Source organism: Fragaria vesca, linkage group LG7, assembly GCF_000184155.1.
Source record: "Fragaria vesca subsp. vesca linkage group LG7, FraVesHawaii_1.0, whole genome shotgun sequence".
NCBI classification, from domain to species: domain Eukaryota; kingdom Viridiplantae; phylum Streptophyta; class Magnoliopsida; order Rosales; family Rosaceae; genus Fragaria; species Fragaria vesca.
The window spans coordinates 11,974,889-11,985,655 of record NC_020497.1 but is presented as its reverse complement, the minus strand read 5'-3'; the positions used below and the strand labels follow the sequence as shown (position 1 = coordinate 11,985,655).

The 10,767-nt window shown below is 38.7% G+C and overlaps 2 protein-coding genes across 2 annotated transcripts in view; both read right to left on the bottom strand.

The window, feature by feature from the left end:
• LOC101298077 (glutamate receptor 1.4-like) overlaps positions 1 to 2,353 on the bottom strand; it is a 5,367-nt gene extending 3,014 nt beyond the window's left edge. The window contains exons 1-3 of the mRNA XM_004308605.1: positions 2,050 to 2,353; positions 509 to 1,812; positions 391 to 442 (exon numbers count right to left, since the gene is read on the bottom strand). Of these exons, the coding sequence (XP_004308653.1) occupies positions 391 to 442; positions 509 to 1,812; positions 2,050 to 2,353 (1,660 nt within the window). The remainder of the gene's footprint in view (positions 1 to 390; positions 443 to 508; positions 1,813 to 2,049) is intronic.
• Positions 2,354 to 4,094: 1,741 nt separating this feature from the next.
• LOC101305508 lies at positions 4,095 to 5,005 on the bottom strand. Its single transcript, XM_004307137.1, has one exon. It carries the CDS (start codon positions 4,779 to 4,781, stop codon positions 4,224 to 4,226), a length of 558 nt encoding a protein of 185 aa, XP_004307185.1. The 5' UTR covers positions 4,782 to 5,005; the 3' UTR covers positions 4,095 to 4,223.
• Between the last annotated feature and the right edge of the window lie 5,762 nt (positions 5,006 to 10,767).

The following is a 10,767-nucleotide window of genomic DNA, read 5'->3' as shown; positions in this document are numbered from 1 at the left end:
TGAAATTAGAAGTACTAAAATCAACAAGAACATAGGTGCATAGGTGCTAAATTACATCCCACTTTAAAAGTACTAAACATCCCACATTAAAAATTAACCCTCAAACAACAACTAAAAATATCCAAAATCACACAAGCAAAAAAAAGAGCATGAATGAAATTAAAAGTATTATTTTAGACCAAATTAAGTGTGGTTGAGTGCATTGTAACACCATGCAACCTAAAAAATCAAGTATAAAATGAATAAAATCAAGTATTCTAATATTACGGGACGGGACGGGATTTTTCGGGATAGTCCCGTCCCGTCTGGTCCCGTTATGGTAATGTTAAAACGGGACGGGACGGGACAAGATTGCTATTTTCAAAACCTATCTCGTCCCGTCCCGCTAACTTTCGGGATAGAACCGGTACGGGATCGGGATTCCGGTACTAAGTGCCCAGCCCTATAAAAATCCATATTAACAGATGAACGATGTAGTAATACCAAGTTAAATAAAGCATATGTGTACCTTGAGATAAACCTGGTAGACAAGATCATTATAAGTCCCAGCAGCATTTCCATTGGCATCCTCAAATGGAATAAACTCATAAACCACTTCATACGGCAAAGCTTCTATTGCAGCTTTGAATACATCTATAGAGAAGCCAGTGACATGAGTCGTATTGGTTTCAAGATCATGCTCGACACGGACAAGTTCCTTGAACCCAAATCTCACTGGAACACCAATTCTTAGTTTAATTGTTTCACTACTACTCAATTCCTTCATGGATCCTCCAGGCCATATGATTCTTTCAAGATCAATTGTAGAAACTAAATTACTCCTCCTATGAATAAGCTGCTGATGGGGCGACCCTTTTCCGGATTTTACTTCTTCTTTGCAAGGCCAAAAACCAATCCTTTTGATCTCACCTTTTCCAATAACATTAACTATCTCAAATGGTTCTGATGGAATCAATTTTCCATTTAGATACTGAATATCACTGCTTAAACCTCTAAATCTAGTCTGCAATATCCCACTAAGAAGCAAAACTCCATTTTTGGAGGATCTGGTGCTAGAATATGTAAGCCTTGCTTTTTCAGCAGCTTCTGCTAGAGCCCAAGTTGCATCATATGCCCAGACTGCTTCTGCATTCAACTCCCTTATCGCTTCCATATTGGGATCCTCCAAGTAAAACTTCCTCCTTAATCTTGAAGCAAGACTGTGAAGGCTCATCGATGCTGGAATAGAAGACTTGAAACCAACCACTCCTTGCATCGACTCAATAACAGATAAATTCATGGACTGCAATAAGTTCATGCTATTCGAAGTCACGATCCAGACATACCCTTCACTCATCATCCCTAACTTATTAGCATTTAAGAAAAGGCGCGGCGCAAACAAATGTGACACATGCACCACAAATACCTTAATCTTCAATCTCGTCAGCTTTTGGAGCTCTTCAATGATTTCTTCATTTGATGAGGAGGAAGCAATATTGGAACTCTTGAATGAAACAGTCCCATGTGTGATCTCCTGGAAAGAGTTGACTAATGATGGAATGAAATCTTCCTCATATGCTTTATTATCATATAAAAGTATAACATCCCTCCATCTGAAAACTTCAATAAGGGCACTGATTCCCCTAACTTCAGCGGCTTGATCACTGCGCGTGATATCAACAAAGAAACGGTATTTATTGTCAGCCAGAGGAGGAGAAAGAGACATCACAGGGACTTTAGCCGCTTCTCCTAATTCTGCTAAAAGGTTTGCCTCCTCTCTTGTTTGTGCACCAATTATTGATTCCACTCTGATGGTTTCCAAAAGACCAATGGCTGAATCGAGTAACAAGTAAAGATTGATTAGAAACCATAAATGGGAAGATATATATCTTCAGTAGCACCTTGTACCTAAAGATATGTTTAGCATTTCACACCTACTAATGTAGAAAGACATGCAGTTCTATAGGTGGTACTAATTAACTAATTAGAATGTCACAACAATATAAATAGTTGAATAAATTCCAGAGGCCTTGAAATACAGTAAATTGCTATAGAGAATGAATGGCTCACCAGCTGACAGTGCAGGCAGAGGTTCACCTTTGGAATCCTTACTGTGGAGAACTACTCTTGTGCTGTAGTTATCATGCAGATGGTAAAAATCAGAGAGGGCCATTGATATACAGCTGAGAATAATCTTTCCTTCCCTTGATCCCATGTCGAGAATCACTCCGACATTGACCTTTACCTGATCTTCAACAACAATGGGATTAGTTTCATTATTTGTTTTCTCAATATCAGCACACAAGTGGCCACTGAGGCAACAGAAGGTCACAAATGCCATGATCACTGTTTGCCTCAACCCCTGAAACTCCATATTGATTACCAACTTAGTGTAATAGCAGCTTCGGATATATACATATCCTCTTGCTTAATTAAATCTATATGATCATTCGAGGAAGGTACTTTGAAAGGTTGACCAAGCCATGTTGGCGTAATTAGAATGAAGATATTACAAAGAGAAAAGGTCAATGCCTTGTTTTGCAAAAATGTTCTGGCATCTAAATAATTTTTTTTTTTTGTATCAGGTAGAAAATTAAGGCATCTAAATATTAATATGAACTTTATACACCTCCCGAATTTAGACAGCAAAAATTACCAAAGCTAGGTGAATAAGACTACGAGGTTGAGAGTGAAAAACCCATGGACAAGTAAACGACGGAAATGCTCGTACAAGATTACGCTTGACAAGAGGATTTACAGTTCATTTGTACCAGGCAGCAGTAGATTCTTGCTGTAAAACAGGCAGTCAAATTCTGTAGGTTACCAGTGGTAAATTTACATCGGTATAAAAAGTCTCAAGGCCTGACCAGGAAAGAAGTTGGTAGCACAGTGCAAGACTAAAATACCAGATGTTGCCCAGATTTTGTGGTTGGTGAGTTTTTGACTAATATACACTAACTTTTTTTTTTTTTTTTTTTTGGTAGTATTACAAAACAGAAAAAAAAAAAATAGCCAGAGTAACATACTACTTATAAGTTATAACAAAGTCAGACAAACATGCCTGAACAGAAAAAATGGAGCTCTAAAATCAATGGTAAACCTCCAGGTTCTGCATGTTGTGCATACAATGTTGTGCATTCAAAAGGGTTTAAACTGCTCACCTGCACATAACGTGACCTACACAACTAGCAGACCAGTTGCAAATATCAAGTGCAAGAAATATCTTCCTTCAGAAATCATACGCAGTTCTCCCAACCTTTTCTATAGAATCTGCATCGGCGGCAACGCCTATTCATTTAAATTCCCAAAACTTGACTATGAGAAATAGCAAGAATATTGTATGAACCAGTTAGTGATACAGAACTTATGCACAAGAAAATGGCCATAAGTTACAGATATCTGTTTATGTTCCAGGTAGGAATGGGACATCCAAAATAGAAAATGGTAAATTCAGTAGGTTTATTCAGATGTGATGCAATTTACATCCTGTTTTAGTAGTAAAAAGACAATATTGACCTAATTCCTCAGAAGCAGTAAACATAAATAACAAAGAAAATTGTAAACAGAGAGCCAAACCAAAAATATGTTTTCATTTTCGAAACTCATCTACTACTTGTTTGGGCAAGAAATAGAACCAAACCTGTACAATGTATATATGACAGGAAAGGAGAAAAGGAGAGAACCAAACTCTTGCTGCCTAAAAGATACATATTATCTCATTGAAGCTATGAATCCCCTCAAAGAAGAGCTCTGTGCTGCCCCAAATTGGACACAAACCAAACACAAACAAACTACTCTCCATACTAATCCTCTCATTGTAATATCTAATGGCTAACCTAATCAGTATACAGCAGGGACTGTTACTAGGTCCAGTTTCATGTAAAATAGCTTTCTCCACCTATTTAATTGATTGCAAGTAATTAGTGAAAGAAACAGAGTCACCCTAGAAAGTAGAGACACACAAATCAGCAAGGAAACAATGTGGTAATGCAATCAAGCCAACTAATGGTAACTCAAAGCAAATAGCTAACAAGCAACCACCCACAAACAGAACATCATACAATTCTAAGCTTGTATAAATTATTATCAGCATCACACATTTGATTTCCATGTTTCTCAATAGCTCCCACTAAAGATGATTTTATATCCGCAGCTTAAAACTACACCAAAATTCCCAATCAGCAAGATTGCTCGCTAACAATTAGATGTGAAGACAATAAATAACAACATTACTATATTTCCGACTATTGCTTCCCCTCAGACGAAGCTGCTTTTGTGCTCTCTGACGCCACCTCCTTTTCATTCCCCACTTCAATAAGCGCCTCATTCTCTTTCTCCTTGTCGAGCTCCTTGATGGCCTCCTCCTCGGCGGCCTTCTCGGCGCGGAGAATGGGCTCGTAGTAATCTGGGTGGGCCACCATGCACTCCCGGAGAGCGGAGGTGAGGTCGAAGCACTTCTGAGCAATGTCCTCGTTCGACTTCTCCGCCTCCTCTATGCAATTCTCCCACGCCACGAAGCTCTCTTTGCACCCGCCGCCTTTCATGAACAAGCAGAACCCGCACTCCCCTTTCTCCTCTTCCTCTTCCTCCTCCTCTCCGATCTCCGGTTCGGCCGCATCGGGCTTCTCCGCCGCCGCTTCCGATGAGGGTTTTGTAACCGGTTGGGGCTCTTCCGGCTGGGTTTTGGTAGCTGAATCGGACATGGGAATGGAGTTGGAGTTGGAGTCGGACGGAATTGAATCCAGCTTTGGGGGAGAGGTGGCCGCTGAGTCTGGTCTGTTAATGGAGTTGGAAGCACCCATGGCTGCTCTAAAACCTAAGGTTTAGGGGTTTTGGGGAGCTTTCCCGGTCGGGTCGGATTGAGATGCGGGCCGTGTTGGGCTTTTGAGATGGGTTTAACCCGACTGGGATTCAAAGCTCTAGAGCGGAAAAGTAACCAGAAGGCAGAAGAGGCTTTGCAAATCGTCGCAGGTTGGGGATGAGTAGATGTTGGGGTCTTAGGGAAGGAGATCCTTCGTTGAAGCTATTTAAATTTGAGGATCTAGTTCTCTTGTCTTGTTGATCAAGCCAGTGTTTTTACATGCATCAAAATCGATATGGGAAAAAATACCGACTTGTTTTACAAGTAAATTATTTGCCTTCCATAAAGAGAAAACAATGCAAAAGAAGAAAGAAACAAAATTACAATGGAAACCACCTAATACATGCAAAATCATGGAAATTAAAATTGAAAACATTGAGGATAGACGGAATCTATAACTGAAAACTATGAATAAAAGAAACGAATCACATTTGTATAAGGGAGCCATTATAAATATCAGAATGAGATTCCGTTCGTTAGACCTGTAAAAAAGAACGAACGTGGTTACATCCGGTCGTTCCCTCTCCGATGCTCAAGTTAGAAACCATCGCAGAAGCTGATAGAAGAGGGAAGAGTTAAAAGGCATGTCGTAACTAAGTGTCAGGTGTAGAGCTCTATTTATCGATGCGTGCCTTAGCGTGGCTTGAGAGCAGTGCTAATAACAGTTGGAGAATATTTGCCCAAAGATCGGTATTTGTGCATCCACATGTATGGTCGGGGAGTGCGAGGGTTGTAGAAGACGGTGAAACACGTACGGAGGCGCGTATGTCACACGCTTGGTAGTGGTTCCACCAACAAGTCTCCCAAGTCTTTAAGAAAGGAGAACTTCTTTGTTGGGGATTTCATTCTTCCTCAAATGGGAAGTGCTAAATGTAGAGCGTTCGTGTGAATGAGAACATGCCTTCCAAACTCTGGTTTCGTCCTTGTCGACTAGCCTCTCATAAGGCCACTCATGGAGTCCCCCAAACTACTCACCAAGTAAAAACGTGTCCTTACATGGGAATTTGGCCCGTTTGGATTATGAGGAGAGTCTATGTGGAGGCAGTGGGTGTCAATGAGCAACCCTAACTGAGCCTTACGCATTCGGGATAACACCTAAGTGTTCCACTAAGTGTCATTTTACATGGTTGCTGTAGTTTTGTCATTTTCCGCTACGACATTTTTTGAAGTGTTCCTCAATTTCATTTGATCTATTTTTTCATCTTCCTCTTTTGTTTTCAGATCGATCGAGAACTTGAAAGAGAAGGTGTAGTGTAATCTAATGATCAAGATTGTTAGAGGAGCTAGCTTAGTTTTCTACGATTGAGATTTTTTCATGAAGCTAGCTCTATGACTGTTTGTGTAGCCCATAGATTTTCTAGGCGAAGGACCTTATGTTTTTTTCATTGTTTTGTGAATCTTCATCTTCTTCGTCTTAATGATATCAAACCAAAGAGATTGAGACAATGTTAAAACATAGCAAGCCCTTATTGATGATTTACATGTTAGGGTTGATAAGACTATAACTCTATAAGGTTAAAGTAATTTGTTATCTTTACATCAGATTGCGAAGCTTGTTACAATCAATATTAGCTTATAGTCTTGTGTGTCTCGTTGGGTTAAAACATGTCGGAATCTTGACTTAGATGGCTTAGGGATTGGCAAGACATTCGGAGCTTTTGCGTGCAATAATATGTTATATAGGACAAATTATATATAGTCGAAAATTCTTGAGTGCTAACGAATAGAAAATAAATTTTTAACAAACAAAAGCATATACAGTTAGTAACTATGTATTTTAAATGGAACCATTATCGATCGATCACAACTCTTTGATTTATCAGACGTATCCAAATTAAAGAAATAGATGACAACTCTTTGATTTATAAGATCTTCGTACACAATTATAGAAAAGAAAGACATTGTTATTGTAAATTTAAAAGAAAATAAAGCAAAAAATACTTCTACTACATTTTCAATAATACAATAAAAATCAGAAATTTCAAAATCTGTCAAAACTTGTGTTGAATTGAACCCGAATTTTAAATCGATAAAATGATGATGGAGGAGTCATTGTGTAATCTCATTAATTGATCATTTAATGTTTTTTTTTTGTATATAATTTGTGTGATACATCCGAAAATGGATGCATCAATGTTTGAGCACCCAGTCAGTAGCCTTGGATCTCAATCAAAGTTTGTATTTAGTGCTGACATTCCTTGTTATAATAAAAACTTCTCTTATCAAAGGATAATCACAATATAGATGAATAATTGTCTCTACTTACATTGCACAAAATACAAACATTAGACTCCATATCCACATGTCTAGAAGCTCACCGGTCAAAAAATATGGTGACAAATATTTCATGCATTACTTAGCAAAACTAAGCATTACCATTCCAAAGTTTATTTCCAAACCCGTTGCTTAGCCATGATAGAAGAATGAAACGTAGATGCACTTTTGAGAAAGCAGAAAAATAAGCTAATGATAGTAAACATACTTTTCTCTCCCATTGTCATGTCAATCTGCGTATCATTTCGACTGCTAGTACTTAGAGAAATTGAAAGTATAGTTTTTGCCTCCACATAAACAAAAGTAATATACATGTATCTGATACTCATCCCAATAATAGGAGGGACATTAAGTCACCATACACAAAGTTTGTTGGCACACCAAAGCTCTTTGCAACTTAAAAACATAACGCACATTGGTCTTAGCATTCTAGAAACTATTATCCGGATAATAGCAGCCTGAAACAATTGAGTAACTAAATGCTCTAGATTCGAATCCAACATTCAAACTTGTTACGCAATCACATACATAACTTCGAATAAGTTCCTAAAACCTCAACTGTACCTCTGACTTCTGTAGCATGCATGACACATATCATGCCACTTCTTCTAATGAATTTTATGTTAAATGTCATAGGCACTAATTAGCCGAAGAACGTGCTTAAACTAAAAATATGACCGAGATGAATTGAATTTATCTTCTTGAAAGGTAACTCAACTAGCGAAAAGTAAATGCAAATATAATACGAAAGTAATTCTTAAATAATGTCAAGTCTTTTACTTTTTCAATGATATTTTGCGTATCTCAAACTTTAGAGAAGGAGAAGGAGGTGAACGTTGTAAGTAGCTGGTTAGAAAAAGCTTTAGCCTTTACTGCTAATTCAAAGACATAGTCCAAGTTTCGACGAGACAAACTACGAAGCAATTATTTATACATATAAAATCAGAATAACCATAGAGTACTCATTACATCAGATAACTCAATTGTAAATAGTTTGCACCAGAGCATATTATTAAGAAGCAAATAATAATAGCTATAATCATACTTAAGGAACCTATTGTATGAAGTTCGAGTTCAATAAACAAAAGAAAATGACCGGCCACAAAAAAGGCAGTGAGCGGGTGATGCCGGCATGACAAGATAAATGATTTCTACAATGGTTGAGTTGCAAGCTAAAGATGTAAGAATTGGAAGGTTTTGATCATACCAATTGATATGTCCTGGAACCAAAGGAAGCCAATTTGTAATGTATAGGTCAATTGTTGTCAGAGGGTGTTGAGGTTGTAACCTCCCCCGAGATTCACCCGAGCCCTTAAATCAAATACAATAGTTTCATCAAGTGTATTTTTTTTTTTTTTTGAAAGTAATGATTTCATTTAAACAGCTAGTGACTACAATCACTTAAGATGACATCCCTTACAAATTCGGGAGCAACAACAAACCAGCTCTGGCTTTCACTATAGTTCAAAGCATGATTTGCGAGGATATGGGCTACTCTATTAGCCTCACGAGGTACATGGAGAACTCTAAAATCTGCATACCGGTGAAGAAACTCTTTCACCTCTGCTATGATGGTACCCAAGGTAGAAAGATCTGTATCTGGTTGCGATACTGCTTGCTGAAGCAGCAAACAATCAGTCTCAAAAACAATCTTACTGATATGCAAAGTTTCGGCTAGTTTCAGACCCTCCAATAAAGCTATCAATTCAGCATGGAAAGGAGAAGTAACTTGTACGAGAACCTTACCAGCCCCTGCACGGAACTGCCCGTGTTCATCTCGAATTACAACTCCACTTCCTCCTCTATGGATATCAGTCACAAAAGCTCCATCGCAGCTGCATTTATACCAACCATGCCTTGGTTTTTCCCATTTCTTTTGTCTACCAACAGTAGTTCCAAGGCTTGAGGTATTGATTGCTGTGAATTCTGTTAACCATCCCAAACTAAGCAAAGCAGCTTCACTGGGTCTTTGTCTCTTATTCTCCCATAATTGAGTGTTTCTATTTTTCCATATGGACCACATAATTATAAGCACCTTTGCAAACACATCTTTGGTCACAGTACCTACCAATGTCAACAACCAATCTTGCAAGTTCACATGGTTAGCTGCATTATTTGGAATGGATGCAGTAGACCATGTTTCTTGAGCATAAGGACAGTGAAGAAACAAATGCATATTATCTTCAAGAATATGGTTACACATGAGACAACCCATCTCTCCTTCATACCCTTTCCTCAATAAATTTGCTCGAGTAGGTAGAATATTGGCACAAGACCTCCAAGTATGAACAGCCACCTTACCTGGAACTTTTGCATTCCAAATTGCTTTCCACAATTTACACATGGGATCCACAGGTGGTGGAGGTGCTAATATTGTTCCTATGGCAATATCTTTGGCTACAAAATATGCACTTTTTGTAGTAAAAATACCTTTCTTATGGAAATGCCAAATCAATTTGTCAGCAATTGGTCGTCGGCTCAGTGGGATGGATAAGATTAGATCGACATCCGCTGAGGAGAAACATCTTTCAAGTTTCTGAATATCCCATGTACGAGTTATAGGGTCTATCAGCTCTGCAACCAGGTTTGGGGCGGTCTCTGGGAGGAGGGGATGATGGACAACGTGGAAAGGAATCTGGAATCCACTTGTGGTTCCATATATCAATCTGATCACCAGTACCAACTCTCCATCGCAGGCCTTGAGTCAATACTTCCCTAGCTGATAAAATACTAACGCCACGAAAAAGATGGACGTGATCCCAACTCCGCTGAAAAAAAGTCACCTGTTGAGAAGTAAATAGCTTTATACAAACTGACGATCAAGGAGTTAGAATTTTGGATTAATCGCCATCCCTGTTTTGCCAACATAGCTAAATTGAACCAATGGAGATTCTTAAACCCCAAACCACCTTCATGCTTAGGAACACAAAGTCGTTCCCAGGATCGCCAGTGAATTTTGTTTTTTTCCCCAGTATCTCCCCACCATAGGCCAGCACACAACTGATGAAGATCATCACAGAAGCCAACAGGAAGCAAATAACAATTCATCACATACATAGGAACAGTCTGGGCAACAGCTTTTATTAGAATTTCCTTACCCGCACCACTTAATAATTTGGCTCTCCAACTGACTACTTTCTTTGTAAGCTTCTCTTTCAAGTAGTTGAACGATGCAGTTTTCTTTCTACCCACATGAGTAGGCAAACCCAAATATCGATCATGTTTTTCAACTCGTTCCATACCCAATATCTCAGCTAATTCAAGCTGCTTATCCATATTCATATGTCTGCTAAAAGCAACACAACTCTTCTGCAAGTTTACTCGTTGACCGGATGCAATCTCATATGTGTACAGAATATTCTGGTATTGCTGACATTCTTCTTCAGTAGCTTTACCAAAAAAGAGACTGTCATCAGCAAATAGCAGATGATGAAGTGTTGCTGCTGTGGGAGCAATTTGCATGCCTGTGATCCACTGGTTGCGTACAAATTGCTGAATAAGAGATGAAAGCCCTTCCCCACATAAGATAAATAAATATGGAGACAATGGATCGCCTTGCCGAATACCTCTTTTAGGTTTTAAAAACCCACATACTTCACCATTCACCATAAAAGAGTAACTCACAGTGTTTAAAGTGGTCATGATTAGATTCA